Source organism: Protomyctophum parallelum, assembly GCF_964188405.1.
Source record: "Protomyctophum parallelum genome assembly, chromosome: 5".
NCBI classification, from domain to species: domain Eukaryota; kingdom Metazoa; phylum Chordata; class Actinopteri; order Myctophiformes; family Myctophidae; genus Protomyctophum; species Protomyctophum parallelum.
In genome coordinates this window covers 55798656-55816650 of record NC_139702.1, presented here as the reverse complement: position 1 = coordinate 55816650, position 17995 = coordinate 55798656, and the positions used below count along the sequence as shown (strand labels likewise).

At 47.2% G+C, this 17995-nt stretch overlaps 2 protein-coding genes across 8 annotated transcripts in view; both read right to left on the bottom strand.

Moving 5' to 3' along the window:
• The window catches only part of lrba (LPS-responsive vesicle trafficking, beach and anchor containing), a 318483-nt gene that overhangs the window by 167388 nt on the left and 133100 nt on the right, over positions 1-17995 (bottom strand). For all 7 annotated transcript variants that reach the window (XM_083764652.1, XM_083764653.1, XM_083764654.1 and 4 more), the window contains one exon: positions 16224-16332. In XM_083764652.1, coding sequence (XP_083620778.1) covers positions 16224-16332 — 109 coding nt within the window. The remainder of the gene's footprint in view (positions 1-16223; positions 16333-17995) is intronic.
• On the bottom strand, positions 10119-10576 carry LOC310858520 (small ribosomal subunit protein uS15-like; the record flags this gene model as incomplete). The annotated part of the gene is made up of 1 exon (XM_083764660.1): positions 10119-10576. Exon 1 carries the CDS (start codon positions 10572-10574, stop codon positions 10119-10121), a length of 456 nt encoding a protein of 151 aa, XP_083620786.1. The 5' UTR covers positions 10575-10576.

Genomic DNA, 17995 nt, shown 5'->3' with positions numbered 1-17995 from the left:
ACAACACCCGTGTTTTTTAAAATCTAATTAACACATTCTGATCTCCACCTGGCACTTGAAACGGATTCTCAATAGCCACCTGGCACTTGAAAGGAGTGGAGAGAGCCCCCACCCCTGTTTACACAACACCCTTTGAAAACTGCCAGATGTCAGTTCAAAGGAATGGAGAGCCCTATTGTTTCCTTTTCACACCTGTATGCGGAATCTCTGCACCTGGCCCCGGTTGCCGGCAAGGCAGGGACATGTCACAGGGAGATGCATGGAGGAAGGGAGGGAACACACACACGCACACACACACACACACACACACACTGTACACACACTGTCATGAAAAAAAAAAAAAACTATTATCAGCTTTCATTATTTAATAACACTATGGTAATTATATTTATGATATATATATATAATATGATTTATGATTTATGGAATGTATGGAATTCAAGGAATGTAAATAATGTAATGCATAAATTAATTACTCATTTGCATAATTTATGCATTAATTGACTCACTAGCGCCACCAGTGGTGGTGGCCGAAATGTGTAATGAACACCAACCATAATATACTACTCATTCCTAAGCAAAGCATATATTTTGATGAGCGGTAGATAGAGTATAAAGAGTATTGACCGATGACCTGGTCATCAAATTATTGGCTCAGGAATGCAACAAATTTTATTTCTTTTCCCCAGATAAAGAAATTATGCAATAGTCAAATACATACTTCCACTGACATAAACATACAATGGCCAAAATGTATTTCCTTGCCCCCATTTGGACAGTTCACTTGACAAATTGGATGGAAACATGACTAGCATCAACCGTAACTAAAGGCTGTTGTTGTCAAGACGAAGACGGCCGAGCTCCCTCCTCCTCCTCCTCCACCTCTCCCTGTGAGAGTTGAGAGGGTTAACCAGTGTAATAGCCCGGAGAACGGAGGCTCATTACAACACAGTGTGTTTATCAATTAGACTGACTGAGCCCAGGGCTGGCAGTGCAGTGGTGCCTCTCTGTGCCTACCGCTGACAACACAACCCCAGGACTCAGGGTTCCTCTCTGTGCCTACCTCTGACAACACAACCCAGGGACTCAGGGTTCCAGCGGAGGACGGGTAGACAGAAACAAAAGGCTGAGGAGAGATGATATTAAAAAGTGCTTGATTTGCAATCTCTTGACATCGGTGCCACGACAGAGCTGCACTTCTCTCTCTCTCTCTCTCTCTCACCCTCCCTCTCTCTCTCTCTCTCACTCTCTCGACGACACTGGCCCATCGCTCCGCGGCACATCTCCAATTTCTCACGTTCGCCCCGACAAGCACTCCCAGAGGGTTTCATTTACAAACGGCACTGGAGAGACTGTCCAGAGGACGGCGAGACATCAGGCTTGTCCTTGTCGTGTATCAGAGAATGCAAATACATGGCTACAAATAAGGAATTCCTTGTGGAACAGACACAGAGCGGGCCGTCTGGTGGGAGACATGCGCGGGGATGAGATGAGATGAAAAGGAAGATGGGATATTGGTGGGGGGGGGGTGAAGGGGGTTGCTAAACAAAAGGAGATGCTGAACCAGTCCAACCAATTGGTTTCAAAGAGATTCCCTCGCACTTGATCTCTTGCCCTCCGAGTTTTCAAATTGCAACATAAAACGCCACCGGGGGAATTCAGACAATGGGCAGAGTGAAAGGCAGCGGGAGGGAGAGAAAAATGAGGGCTTAAAAGTACAATGGCGAACAAAAGTCACCAAATGACAAAGCCTGACAGCCACTTTCAATTCTGAAATGATGCCCCTGTCATGCTACGCTCCCCGAGTATTGATTTCTCCCCCCCCTCCCCCTCCCCCTCTCTCCTCCCTGAGTGCAGCAGGGGGACAAATAATCTAATCCGGGGCTGAAACGGAGCTCCACTCGCTGGCATCAGCCCCACCTCGCCTGCGGCCATCAAGGCCAGCGCAGACGCAACACTTATCAAACTATCTCTCCCCGCCCTCCCCTCCCCTCCCATCCTCCCGTCTGTGGCTGCTCTGTAATGGACTGGTCACAGAGCTGGGTTGGCAGCCTCTTCATCTCTCCTACCCAGAAGCCTCTGCTCTCCTTCTCTCCGCACCACCATCAGTCTGGCATTGTTTGCCACCGCCTTGCGCGGCGGCGGCGGCTCGGTTTCTGCGTCAAGGTCACGGCCGCTTGAAAAATCATACGTGTTAAAACTGTCGTCTGGTGGTGAAAAATAGTCAAATGAAGGAAGGACGCGACCCAGATGACAAATACACGTCCAACGCGTGCGGCCGCCGTCTCTCTCTACGACATTATGAATACACAGAGACGGGGCCGCCGATCTCAAGGGTGAAAACACTGGAGGAACATCTACAAACAGAAACAGATTGGCCACACCCCGTAGAGGCTTAATAAACTATTCAGTGAAACGTGTGGCTAAAACGGCAGATTTAATGCAATCGAGTAACCAGGTGTTGTCGGTGAGCAACATTCAACATAAAGGAAACAACAATTGCAACATGATTCCCATAGTCAACATTCACACGGCAGGAGATAAAGTACCACACAGCGGAAACCAGGCAACCAAATGACAGTGCCCGACAGCCACATGTAGGAAAACTAATTTACTGCAACACAAAAACTGTGATTTCATACACGTAATTAAAGAGAAAGAGCAGAACTCAAAAGGCCTACAGAAATAAAGTCAGTGCCATGATCACACACTTAACTGATGGCTCAAGAAGCAACAGCCAAACAACATTTTCACACCAGCTAACATACCGACAGCATACAGCTTGAGTCAGAGAACAACAAACATTTTAGGGGCATGTTAGGTAAGCTGGTATGTTCAAAACTGTTACTTTTCAGGAAACAATAAAAAATAACTTGGCAAAACATTTCTGTATTGCCACTACTATTGTAACAAGACGAAGGTGAGGACGCAAATTCTGATTGGCCGGAACTTCCCGGAAAGAGATGATGTACGATGATAAAAGCGCCCCCAACTTCAAACAGGTGTGATTTTTAATATAATATAATAATAATGGCATCTCTCAGACAGTCAATTCAATTCAATAATTAATAATATGTGATTTAATATCATATTGTTTATGTCCCGCAAATATATTTCAAATTTTTTGAGCCTAAATCACCACTCTGATATAACTAGTCCATGTCATTTCTGTCTAGCTTCTAAAGCAGTTTTAGCAGCAGTACCACAATGTGCCGATGTGACGGGAGTGCTGTTTATGGAAATACATTTCTCTGCCACACCCTCATTGCAGCTACTCCCCTCCCACATCTTTGACTCATTATAATAAGGCCCACCCCTCCTCCCCTCCCACACGGTCTCCAAAGACGAAATGCAAATTTGGCACTGAAGAGGGGAGGGATTATACAAAGTAGGGAGACAGCTATGACATCACCAAATCAGTTGGCAAACTTGGCATCCATGCAATGTGTTTTCGCTCTGACCTCTTGTGAGACCACTGTACATAAAAACCCAAATATGAGAAAGCCTGATTACATTTAACCCATTCTGAACGGGCACCCATTTTGGTGTTGGCATCATGTTATGCTTTAGCTATTGAAAAATAGCAGATCTACAAGCTCATATCGCGCCACCGAGTGGCGCGATACGAGTTTGTAGGTCTGCTATTTATTTATTTTTATCGAAGAACGACTGACATTTTTAGAATCTGATCTCAGGTCAGAATGGGTTCGTCAGACCAGTGGAAACCTCGTATGAATCTGATCTCAGGTCAGAATGGGTTAACAAAAATGGCATATCTACACAATGCACAAAGTCACAATGCATTACGATGCGATGTGTCATAAGCTTGATCTGAAATTCACTACTTTTGTGTAACAGTCATATGGAAAAAACTAAAAACAAAACATAAATACAAGGTTTCTGTCCAACAGCAACAACATTTACACCCCCACAACTCTTCATACAACTGGTGCTGGATCAAAAAAGTGTTTTGTTCAGACCCAATGCAGCCCTTCCTGGGTGAATCGTTGATTGTTTGATTAATAAAGCACAGGAGACCATTATACTGTGTGCGGACATCACCTTTCTCCACGAGGAGGAAGGTCTTTCTCACAGCTCAGGGGTCAGCTGGTCACACAAACTGATGAGAAGTGTGTTCGGAGGTACCAGGGGACTTCATTACACTGACAAGGCAGTGGGAAGCTGAGGGATACCCTTTACCCATGTTCACCACCTCCCCTCATCTCTTCCTACTGTAGGAATCCCTCTCTCCAAATATAGAGATTTTAGACACTCTTCAAGGACAATATATTTTAAATCACACCCCAGCCAGTGTGAAGTGCAGAGGTACCTTTGAAGTAACGGTGACCGCAGTGCTGATGCACCCACTATTAAGTATTTGATGATGGCCGTAGGATGATGATGGATTGACCCACGTGACGTCACATGTGGCAGAATAGTGAGTTTTAGCATTTCCCCCCCATTCAGGTCAATGGAAATGCAATATAAGGTTGACGTCGGAGATCGTAAAAAAGAAAACGTTTCTTTCGGACCGGGGTCTATTTTATCCGTTTGCCACAGCTGTCTAGTGGAGTCTAGTGGGGTGTTGGTGACAGGCTGAGAGCTAGTGATAGCCTAATACATTCGGATCTGCAAAATGCAGCAAAAAAAAAAAAAACGCCAGTGTGCAACCACCTTAAAAGTCTATAGACTTGGACGTCACATTTAGCACCCTTTTAGCGTTTGTTAAAAGTGCTCTAAACAAACAAAAAATCCATAGACGTGGCTGTCAAAACCCAGGCATTGGAGGCGCTTAATAGACACCCAAACAGTACACACATAGTCAAGTGTTGGAGCGGTTACCACCGCTCAAAAATTAGAATGTATTAAAAACATATATACACGTTTTTTCCCCCAATGAATATACTGTTCATGTAGAGATGTACTTATGTAGTGTGTGTTGGTATGTCTACAGATGGAGGGATTGGGATGTGTGTCCAACCCACAGTGACGGCTATACATCACTGCAGCGACCGCTACATGACAGCTAGCTACAGCTGATGGCAGCTGTCACTCAGACTGCTGTGAGTGACATGTTATAAATAGCATTCAGGGCTTTTGGTGTTCTGTGTATGTGTGCGCGTGCGCGTGTGTGTATGCATGCATGATTCTATGTTGTTATGCATGTGTGCGCGTGCACCGTGCGTGCGTGCGTGAGAGCATTTCTCCGTATAAGCCTTTGTTCTACTGATCGTGTTGCCTCTCCCAAAGTCATTTAATCTTAAACAGCCTTTTGTGCAACAAAGACTTCTCCTCACAAACAGCAGCACTGATGCACTGATCCAGTGAACTCACTTCTCATCTATGCCCCCCCCCCCCCCCCCTCCCTCTCTCTCTCTTTGTGTTCAGAGATGCACAGGCTTTCTCCACCGTTCACTACCAAAGCTACAACCATAAAACCTAATGAGCATCAGCTCAATGTTAATGTCATTAACTTGGGAGGGGGGGGGGGGGGGGGAGGGAGGATCACTTTACAGGGCCGGAGGAGGGAAGAGGGAGGGAGGGAGGGAACAATGATGGCGGGCGCTAATTAGCCGCCGCTATCGTCTGGGCTTTCATGGCATCTCTCAGACAGTCAATTCAATTACTCCATCTAAAACAGGCACGCACCGAGCATAGGCAGGGTTTATGAAAAGAGAGAGAGAGGCATGAGGGAGAGACAGGGTGGAAGCAAGGCAGAGAGAAAAGAAAGAGATGGGAGAGGAAAAGAAATGACTGGGGTACAGCTATCTGGTCCCCCTCATCTGCCCCTGTGCTCCAGAGCGCCACATTTCACCTCTAATGAACAGACCCATAAAAAACACACCTTTCCATTTCTCTCTCTTTCTGTCCTCCTCTCTTCCTCCCACACCCTTCTTCACACATCCCATCCCCTCCCCTCCCCTCTCCTCCCCTATCATGTTCTCCCTTCCTTTCCTTGCTTCACACACCAACCTCCCCTCCCTCTCTCTCTCCGTCCATCCTGTAAAGTGTGGTGGATCTGCAGATCTCCGGCGCATTAAGGATCCTATTAGATAGAGAACCTCGGAAGGTAATTGGATTTCCAGTCCTCCCAGTTATCTTCATCTGTGTTCTAACCCTGGGACCGCTGTAATAACTTACTCCCAGTGCCACAGATAACTCAATTCTACCCCTCCCATAGAGAGAGAGAGAGAGAGAGGAGAGACTGAGAGGGAGGGAGAGAGGGAAAGGAAAACAGTCAGGTGGAAAAGAGACAAAAGGAAAACAGAGAGAGAAAGAGATAAACAAGACGAAAGAGAATGGAAGACGGAAAGAGAGATGCAAGATGAGAGAGTGAGAGAGATGGAGAGTGTATGTTATCTAAATCAAGGCACCCCTCTATCACTGCCGTCTCAAGGATATGAACTCTGACAGAGAGCCATCATAAATATGGTTTTATCTATTGAATAATTCACTTCTGATGCCCCGCTTGCCATTAACTTCCACCCTCTAAATAAAAGCTTGAGGGCCAACATACTGTATAGCACGATGGGCCAGAGACAAGGGGAAAGAGAGAGGGGTAACAGAGAGCAAGGGAGGATGCAGGTCATGAAGAGATACTAGCAACCTGCAGGGTGACCTGCGTGCCTGCTGTGTGTCAGTGTAACATAGTAACTCATGTATTTATGAATGTTTACTTCTACACAAACCAGCCGACCAGAAGAAGGGAAATAATAAAAGATAGCTGAAAAACATATCAAATCCCCTCTGCCCCACCACTATCCCCCCAGGGGGATGTTTCACTGGCCTGTTATTTTTATTGTGGCAGTGCAAAATGAAACCGGTGGCTCGGGAGACAGGCTCGGTGTAGAGCCGCTGAATGGAGGCAAAAATCAATACGGCAATATCAGAGGCCCTCCCGCCCGACTTATCAGCGGCTCACTTCTTTCCAGAGGTCACCGAGGACCAACTACGTTTAAGTGGCAAATTCAATTGTGAAACATAGTTTGGTCTGAGCCACAGAATGGGGGTATATCTGATCAAGATCTGATTGGACAATTGGTAAAGGGGGGAGGCCGCCGCAATTGGCGTCGAATCGGCTTTCTGAAATAAAATAAATAAAAGTTACAGCTTTCAATTAGTCGTGTATTGCAGGAGAGGAGGGTGCAGAGGTCATGACACGGAGGTTTGGTCTGCGTGACCGACACAAAGTCAATATGGGCTCATGCAGCCAACACCGCTGCTCTGGTCAAAATGTAATGTTTTCAAACAAACAAGAACAAAGGCTTTGCTGCAATACTGTACAACGCAATTTGTACACCGTGCTTTGTATGAGAATTGATGAGTGAGTTGTCTGTTCTGTAATGTCACTCTCCAAATAAAGTGTCTATTGTATTCTAATGAAGTCAAATCAGTGATAGCATCACATCATCTTAAGGTGATATGATGGGATGTTATGTTGTTTTAAGTGGCGCCTGCCCACAGTCCACCATGGTTGTGGGTTCAAATCCACCGTGGAGCATCTGCTTGGTGGAGCATCCGGCCTCGTGGAGCGTCTATACAAACACAACCATGTTGGAGGGAGTGTTTGGGTGGGAGGAGAACGAAGTAAGGCTCTACGTCCCCCCAGTGGGGCGACCCTCACTACAGCAGTGACAACACAAAATGTGTGTGGGAAGGAAATAATTGAAAGAAATACAAATCTGAAGTATTTCTTATCACTGTTTTTACAATAAAGTAATAATCTTATGTGAGCAGAATGGCACAAAGGAAGCACAGACCCGTCTTGTCCAGGACGTCTTCCTAAAAACAATGTAGAGCTGTGAACCTGAAGAGGAGAAAAGCAGCAGAACTACTAAATAATGGAGAAGTGGAAGCTTTGTCCTTGGTTTCCAAGGAAGCCTGTCAGCCAGCACTTTGTTACCAAACACATGTCAGAGAGCGTTCACATCCAGCTTCCTCTCGTGGCACAATACAGCACAAGCTGAAATGCAGCTTGTGTACAACTATGACCTGAATGTTATCAAATCAACCGCTCCTGTGGTTATCGTCTCTTGATGTGTGCATGAACTTAATCGGAGCGGATCCATCTAGGTTGGCGGTGTACACATGCAGAGGATGCATGGTGGATACCATGACAGGAAACATGGACAGAATAGAAAAGGCTGGCAGCAACAAAAAAAAAAAAAGTGAGATGACGGACCCGCATAAAACCACACGGGCACCAATTAGATAGATTTTGAGAGTTGGGAAAGGTTGATCTGGATGAGTCAAGACAAAGAGGCTCTGATGCTGGTGAGTCATGAGGTGCAGCGACCAGAGATGAGGATATGGGAACAGACTGGCTTGGCTTCAGGCTAGAGCAGAAAAAAAGGCTTACTTCAGCTCGTCATGTATTGTGCATAATGTGACATACATAATGTGTCATCTCTCAGCCAGCAATCCTCCTTATATAATTCTCCTGTTTCAGCCTGGCATAACATAGTGTGCCGTGTGCACAGTGAACTCAGGTCCATTTTACTGTATATACACTGTACACAGCACGTTTGCACACCCTTTTGATGCTTTTGGCATTTGTTACGAAACATTATTAGCTTTTTCTTAACTTGCACCCTTACGTAAAATCTAAAAGCAGACTCTATACAGTGTGCTGCTGATGAGGACTACTGGGAAACTAGTTTAGTAGGTCTTCTTTCTAAAAAATGACTGACAGCCAGAGTGAGGCGGGGTACAGACCCGGGGTCAGGAGGCCCCGGGTGTTGCCAGTCAGGCGGACGTAAAAAGCAGACAACCCGAGAACGTGGGAGACTGTGAAACACGGCAACCTGAGGCCAACGCTACTGACATGCAAGCGCTCTATTCGCTCCCCGGCACGTCCCTCTGATGGACTTTCAACACTAGCATGGGTCCCCCCCCCGCCCCCTTTTGCCCTGACTGTAAGAGAGACCCTTCCTTGAACCTTAAAGAAAGCAGAACATTTTACTGCTAAGTTGCGGGGGGGGGGGGGGGGGGGCTGGGTTTGAACGCACAGTCAACCCCTTCAGGACTGTCTGCAGCATTTAATGCTGCAGGGTTCGGAGACAGGAGATGGAGAGAAGAAGGGAGAGAACAGGGTTTGACGAGAGGAGGGATGAAAGAAGGAGAGATGTGTGGAGGTAGAGAGAGGGGAAGATGCCGTATTCCTGTCAGTGGCAAAATACACCCCCAGAGGGAGTATAATGGACAGGGCCTCAGCAAAGGGCAGGAAATTATTTCTGTGAGAGAGTGTGTGTGTGTGTGTGTGTGTGTGTGACTGTGTGTGTGTCTGTGTGCGTGCGTGCGTGCGTGCGTGCGTGCGTGTGTGCGTGCGTGCGTGAGTAAACTCAGGCCCTCAGCGAGCCCTCGGACATGCCCAACATCGACACAAATTGGCAAATATGTCCAGGACTCCATATATGGACTGCATGGACAAGCCTGACGTCCATATTATACCCATATGGAAATGTATGACTGTATCGCAATGTGCAAATTATTTTTGTTAAGCACCCGTTTATATATGCCCATATATGGACTGGCCATTTGCATTGCAATGTGAACGCAATAAGCCCAGCATTGACAAACACATTGATACATTGAGGTAGCAATTCTCAGTCAAAATCCGGTCTTGCCAAACAGCACAAATCAGCATGTCACATGCCATATACTGTATGTGGTTATGCCCATACTGGAGAATCCCATGCCACAATGTTTTTTTATTAGCGTATTTTTTTAAATCTTAAATCAGCAGCATGTCACATGCCATGTATGGAGACACATGTGGTTGTGTTCCTAGATTATGCCCATGCTGTACTGAATCTCATGCCACAATGTTTTTTTATTTTCGTATTTTTTTATCTGTTTTTTTAGGGGCGTTAAGGTGGTTTCACACTAGGCGCGTTTTTCAGAAATCCGATGGAGAAACGCAGCTAAAAATCTGAAAATCGCACCCGGTGTGTATAGGGACCTTTAGCCCCTCCTATGCCCAGCTTTGTGTGTCTGTGTGTGTGCACCACGGAATGTTATGATTTGATTGGCTGAGCACAGAGTGTGATGATGTATGACGATAAGATCTGCCCTCACTTCAAACAAGTGTGAATTTGTATTAAACCAAAGCGAACAGTTTACGCCACCAGAGCAGAGGCTGTAGAGGACTCATACTTCCAGTTAGGAGCCAGTACTCTCTTGGTCTTGTAGTAACGGGCCAGCCTGTGGATTCTGCTCTCGGTGAGAATCAGGCGGAACTTGGCATCTTTATCCTTTCTGTTTCTCTCCAGGTGCTTTCTGATGGCCACAGCCTTCTTGATGAGGTGGTAGAGGTCCTCTGGCAGGTCTGGAGCAAGGCCCTTTGACTTGAGGATCCTCAGGATCTTGTTGCCAGTGACAAAACGCACCTGGGCCACACCGTGAGAGTCCCTCAGAATCACACCGATCTGAGAGGGGGTCAGGCCTTTCTTGCCAAGTTTGAAGATCTGCTCTTTGACATCCTCGGATGTCAGTTTCAGCCAGGTAGGAACACTGCGCCTGTAAGGCAGAGCTGACTGGGACAAGCCCTTTCCGGGAGTGTGCATGCGACCCATGATGGCGGCAGAGCAAGAGAGTCCAATGTCACAATGTTAGTCAACGGTTCAACACAGTATTAAGTGCAATGATAATGCCCAAATATGTACATTCCTGATGTCACAATACTGACATCATAGCAGAATGACATCAGTCAATGCTGGGTACCGAAGCCTGAACATGCTGATCTGGAACTCTACTGGAGGGATGGAGCACCATGGTAACCAAAAGTTTGGTATTTGATGATAGTTGTCATCCTGGAGAGACTACTCTCTTTAGGATGAAAAGGTGGTTTCCTCAGGTAAAGGCGTAAATTGTTCAGATTTGCAGTGACCCTTCCCTGTGAAGGGACATGACACAAGCCATGCTCCCCACAGCAAATCGCAAAAATGCATGAGCATCAAAGTCATTGAATGTTCACAGTTCCCCACAGATCCAAATGCACATCTGTGTGCTTTACTCACAGAGTAAAGCGTAAGTGAGCAAAGTGCCCCCAGTGAAATACTAGCCAGTTGAGCAGTCTTTGTGAATGAAGCTCTTGCCATCCGTATCCTAATAATGAAACCTGTTTCTTAGTCACTTAGGTCTTTTTCTCCTTCCATCTTGAACTAATCTAGGTCAACTGGGCCTGCTCAGCATTTTATACATACCAGAAGGCATATTAGGATGTTAACTGCTTAACACTTATGATGCTAAAGACGTGTCCACATGTCCTCTTAAATAAAAACACAGGGCCCTAAGGACATGTGGACAGACTGGACACGTCTTTAGGCCATTTTTTATCATTTTAATAATTATATAAAACGGCTAAAATCAATTTTTGACAGCGGCGGTTGCTAGGCAACACAGCCATTCACTTCCTGGTTTACGGCAGAGCTTCCTTGGTTTACGGGCCAACAATATTCCTTATTTACTCTGAATCTACGCTGTAGATGTGAAGCGCTGTAATTTCTGACTTCATCATGCATCTCGTTTAGAATATTAACGCTTCTAAAGAGAGTTCAGACTCATTAGTGTGAGGTAGTAATGGAAGAGAGAGTAAAATCTGCCTCATCTGCTTGGCACTCTAGCGGCTCTATCTATCCAACTATAAATACACGAAGTCTCTGTATGTGTACGTGTGTACGTCTGAAAACCACGTAAATCGAGAACCGCACTTCAAATTCGACACACGTATTCCACACCCCCACAGGGAGTGGTGCAGTGCCCGCTGTCGATTCGGTCGGACCCACGGTTGTCCAGAACCGCCACATAAGGCCTCTGCCCGGGCCGGACTATATATTTGGGCATGCCTGACAAAGAACTCCATATATGGGCATAAAAAGGGAACACAGCTGACATCACTTCTGACATCACTGCATAGACTCCATATTTGGGCATGCCTGACAAAGAAGTCCATAATACGGGTTTGTCCCACCGACTTCTGACATCATTCTGACATCTGCAGAGACTCCATATTTTGATTTTGGGCATGCCTGACAAGGAACTCTGGATCACCGGTTGTCAGGAACCAGCACAAAAGCCCCTGCTCAGGCTCTGGACAGGGCCCCTACCCAGGCTCTGGACAGGGCCCCTACCCAGGCTCTGGAAAGGGCCCCTACCCAGGCTCTGGACAGGGGCCCTACCCAGGCTCTGGACAGGGGCCCTACCCAGGCTCTGGACAGGGGCCCTGCTCAGGCTCTGGACAGGGCCCCTGCCCAGGCTCTGGACAGGGGCCCTACCCATGCTCTGGACAGGGGCCCTACCCAGGCTCTGGACAGGGCCCCTACCCAGGCTCTGGACAGGGCCCCTACCCAGGCTCTGGACAGGGGCCCTACCCAGGCTCTGGACAGGGCCCCTACCCAGGCTCTGGACAGGGCCCCTACCCAGGCTCTGGACAGGGCCCCTACCCAGGCTCTGGACAGGGGCCCTGCTCAGGCTCTGGACAGGGCCCCTGCTCAGGCTCTGGACAGGGGCCCTACCCAGGCTCTGGACAGGGCCCCTACCCAGGCTCTGGACAGGGGCCCTGCTCAGGCTCTGGACAGGGCCCCTGCTCAGGTTCTGGACAGGGCCCCTACCCAGGCTCTGGACAGGGGCCCTGCTCAGGCTCTGGACAGGGCCCCTACCCAGGCTCTGGACAGGGGCCCTACCCAGGCTCTGGACAGGGCCCCTACCCAGGCTCTGGACAGGGGCCCTACCCAGGCTCTGGACAGGGCCCCTACCCAGGCTCTGGACAGGGGCCCTGCTCAGGCTCTGGACAGGGCCCCTGCTCAGGTTCTGGACAGGGCCCCTACCCAGGCTCTGGACAGGGGCCCTGCTCAGGCTCTGGACAGGGGCCCTGCTCAGGCTCTGGACAGGGCCCCTACCCAGGCTCTGGACAGGGCCCCTACCCAGGCTCTGGACAGGGCCCCTACCCAGGCTCTGGACAGGGGCCCTACCCAGGCTCTGGACAGGGCCCCTACCCAGGCTCTGGACAGGGGCCCTGCTCAGGCTCTGGACAGGGGCCCTACCCAGGCTCTGGACAGGGCCCCTACCCAGGATCTGGACAGGGGCCCTGCTCAGGCTCTGGACAGGGCCCCTACCCAGGCTCTGGACAGGGGCCCTACCCAGGCTCTGGACAGGGGCCCTGCTCAGGTTCTGGACAGGGCCCCTACCCAGGCTCTGGACAGGGGCCCTACCCAGGCTCTGGACAGGGGCCCTACCCAGGCTCTGGACAGGGGCCCTGCTCAGGCTCTGGACAGGGGCCCTACCCAGGCTCTGGACAGGGGCCCTGCTCAGGCTCTGGACAGGGCCCCTGCTCAGGCTCTGGACAGATCTCCATATATGGAGCTGGCCTGTTCTGACATCACAATGGTGTTCTGACATCACAATGATGTTCTGACATCACATTGATGTTCTGACATCTGCATATACTCCGTATTTGGGCATGCCTGAAAAAGAACGCCATGTATGGGCATAAAAGGGACACAGACATAATAAATGGGTGAGGCATGCATTTCCAAAATGCATATAATATATGCATTTTGGAAATGCATGCCTCACCCATTTATTATGTATATGTATTATGTATACGTTTATATTATTTGAATATTTGCAAATGCATACAGTATATAATAATAATAATAATAATATAATATACTATATGCATTTGCAAATGCATATATACTCTATGCATTTGCACAATGGGAAAATGCATACAGAGACATGGTGCATCTATAAATGCACCATGTCTCTGTGTGTACGGCTGTACTCCACGTAACTCGAGTTCCGCTCGTCCAACTGACTTCAAAATCGTGCGTCCCACACCCCGACAGGGAGTGCAGTGCCCGGTGTTGAGTCGGTCGGACCTACGGTTGTCCAGAACCGCCACAAAAGGCCTCTGCCCATGCCTGCATAAGCAGAGGCAGGGCCTGTCCGGACAGGGCCTGTTCTGACATCACAACACTCCATATTTGCTCATGCCTGACATAGAACCCCATATATATACGTACTGTAGGATTAAAGGAACACAGATGTTCTGACATCTGCATAGACTCCATATTTGGGCATGCCTGACAAAGAACTCCATATATGGCCATAAAAGGGACACAGACATAATAACCTGGTGGGTTACGCATTTCCAACTTGCATCGTTCCAAGTAGGCCAGTGCCCAATGGGCACCACTCTAGTTCAGAAAAAATCCCCGGCAAAATGAATTGTATAAATCTGCATGGAAGATTCTGCATTTGTTATGACTGGAGACTCCAGTTATTCTCTCAGTTAATTTGATAGTTTAGTGTAAGTGTAATAAAGTTTTGAAAGTCAATTATATGAACATTTCAATTTTAAGGACTTGCTGAGTGGTGTATATACAGTGTGTGTGTGTGTGTGTGTGTGTGTGTGTGTGTGTGTGTGTGTGTGTGTGTGTGTGTGTGTGTGCACGCACGTGCGTGCGTATGTGTGTGTGTGTGTGGCAGTGCAGAGCTGGGCAGGGGGCATTTTCAGGGGTGTCCGTATAGGTCAGGATATCAAGTGTGGTGCTGCGGCCGCACGTGAATGGTAAGGTTTGTGTTGGGAGCCGCCAACGGAAGCAGGCAGGGGGGGACGAGGAAGGGGGAGAGAAGGAGGGTGGGCGGGGGGAGGGAGGGAGTGGAGGTGAGAAGTAGAGTCTGTGGCGAGACTGAGAGGCTCAAGAATAAATTAAAACTACACCATGTTTGGCTAACGATATGTGCCGAGCATGATCTCCAGGCTCAATCTAGACCCATGTGTGTGACTGTGTATAACTGTGTCAGTGTGCAAGTATACAAACGTGCACATGTGTGCAAGTGAGTGTGGGCATGCCATATATGTATGCACGAATGTGTACAAAGTGTGAAAGTCCATAATGTGCATGTATGTGCATGTACTGTATGTGTGGGTATGTGCTTGTGTGAATTTGTGCTCATGCTTCCATGAGCATCCAGGTGTGTGTGTGTGTGTGTGTGTCATTATTATGCAGCGTCGTGTGTTCAGAGTAAACATTTATTCTGTGGGTTCGCAGTGACAGAGCAGGAAGCTGAACGGACAGGGCTCAGCAAGCCAATTGGTCAGCGAGCTGGGCTCCCTCTCAGCTGTTTTAATTAAATACGGCCTGACAGGACACAAAAATATCAAGCTATCAACCTCTCCTATCAAAGCAGGCTTAATGCGATACGCCTAGAGCAACAAACACACTTTATTGTCCCAGTAGGACACGGCTCGAGCTCCCGTGGAGCTTACAGACAGAAAGCGGGGAAAGGTAAATAAAGCTGCCTTTTCACGATACAGGGGTGAGGAAAGAGCCCACGACGCCTCATGTCACCATCACATATTATACAATATAACATTACTATTCAGCCTCCAATTAAAGTGCCGTTATTTCGTAATGTTTGCCATTCCAGACACGTACTGTATCTTACACTTCGGAAATCACATCCAGCACAGCGCTGCTTTAAAAAGAACGTCATTTGTTTTGGTATTTATAGAATGATTTACTAAAGAAAATGTCGACAAATATTTTCTTTCTGTGTGTTGCTGTAAGGCAAGGTACCGTGCATCTGTGTGTTGGTTACTTTAAAAAGTTGTGCTATTGCCAACCAAACATTTTGGTTTATGTCATTTTCCTACAATATAAAACTTTGAGCATATTTTGGTGCTCTACAGTATGCAACACGTCACATTTCATAAATGAGCGAGAGTGTACTGTACATATGTAATCAAATGGAGACTCACAGGTACATTTGGTTACATTTGTACACACTCAGAGATAAAGCTATACACTATGCTTTATACACTCTTTTTAAGTGCATTAAAGATTATTTTGACCAATATGTATGGAACAGTATGTCTACAATATGACTATGACTGACATAACTATTGTGGTTGGTCTCATCGCTATTCTACTCAGAAAATGTGATCCTGTAGTCTGGTAAGACCACTACTGGTTGACAAAGCCTGAATGTAATTTCCCCCGAGCAAGCAGACATTCTCTATCAACTGTAATATATATATATAAAATAATAATAATATTAATAATTTAATAATAACTTGGGTGGGGAACTCGAGTTCGAATCCCGGGTAGGAAAGAAAGCTACAAAGCACAGCTTTAAATGAACAGTCAGGATTTGAGCCTAGTGGTGGTACGGCCAGGGCGTGGCTGTGTGGGTGTCTGCCCTCCGCAGCCTCTCACCTCAAACTCAGCATGTTTGTGTATGTCCTCGGCCCGCTGGCGGCTCAGGATGAACTCTGCCTCGTTGGCCACACGCACCAGGTGGTCCTTCATAGTGTGACTCAGCAATCTGAGAGAGAGAGAGAGAGAGAGAGAGAGAGAGAGAGAGAGAGAGAGATCAATAAATGGAATAGCGTATATCCACTCATAATAACGCAATGCACTATGTGGCATACATAGAATGTATCTTTGCAGTACTGAACAGAATAGAACAAATATATCAAACTATGGAAAAATGACAAACTAATTGTACAGTTATCCACTGTTACATTAGCATGCAGGGTGCTTCTGGAAGTCATGTACCGCATGGGACTGTGGCTGATTAACTTGACACATATTTCATTTAATTAATATGTGGGCAATGAAATAAAGAAACGATGGAATCAGATAAAAATAAAAACGCTGAGGAAGGCTTTAGTCTATAGCGTGCTCATCTCTTACTGCTGCTGTGCGCCACAATAAATCATAGAAAAGGCTACGTTTCAGAATGCAGAATATTGTTTGTGTCAATGTCTTCTTCGTGTGTACTGTAAGGACTATGCTTTCCTAACATTTATTTACCACTACAAAATCCAGTAACTTGGCAGAACTTAGCGGTCGTGGTACAAAGGCCTGGTAGAACAGCCATGTAATAACCATGAAACATCTCAATTGAAGCGTGCAAAATGAGCAGGAAATTTAATTTAGACACTGAGCAGGGGGAAGCCTTTGCTGGGGTGGAGGTGCTAATTGATTTGATAATGATATGCATCTGACAAGGAGGGGATGACCCCCTCCATGTTGCTACATATGTCCTTTATCTGCATTAATAAAACATGCGTGTGTGTGTGTGTGTGCATGTGTGTGTGTGTGTGTGTGTGTGAGGAGACTACATGCATACATGTGTGTGAGAGAGAGAGAGACTGTGTGAATGTCACTGGAAGGCTCTATGCATGTGTCACACACACACACACACACACACGAGAAACCACTACACAGCCCCTGAGGTCAGGCCTGCGCAAAGTGAAACAATAACAGGACAAGAGGGGTGGAGGAGGGGCCCATGGTTGGGACGGTGCAGTGGGGGGGGTTAAGGGCCAGGGGCCGCGATGAAACCCAAGCCTGCTGTTTCAGCACAGGGCAGCAGGGGAGCGGAGGTGGTGGGGCCTCCATAACCTCCTCTATGTCCCCCCCACCATCAATAACCCAGCCACTGGACCTCTTTATGATGCCCTGCTCTCACACCCATATGGACATCCATACTGGTGGTGTGTGTGCGCGCACGCACACTTCTGTCTTTACATGTGTCAGACATATGGTCGCACAGTTCAACATATGAGTCTAGTGTTATAAAATGTGTCTGAAAATATAATGATACCGCCTCTTTCATATTAAATATGGATATTTTGTAAGTAACTATAACGACATATGACTATGTGTTATTTGTTTCGGTATTGTATTGGATTACACCATTTAACAAAGTCATCTCTTGTCATCTCGACAACTCGACCAATGGCATGCACAATTCCGAGTCAGAAATATACGCATCATGTATTCCTGCACATCTTTGCACGCTCACACACACGCTCACACGCACACACGCACACACACACACACACACACACACACACACACACACACACACACACACACACACACACACACACACACACACACACTTAAAGGAAGGAGCTGGTCGGGGTTTCAGGTTTCCAAAGTAAATCCCTCGCTAAGTCACTAATAATAGTGAGTTA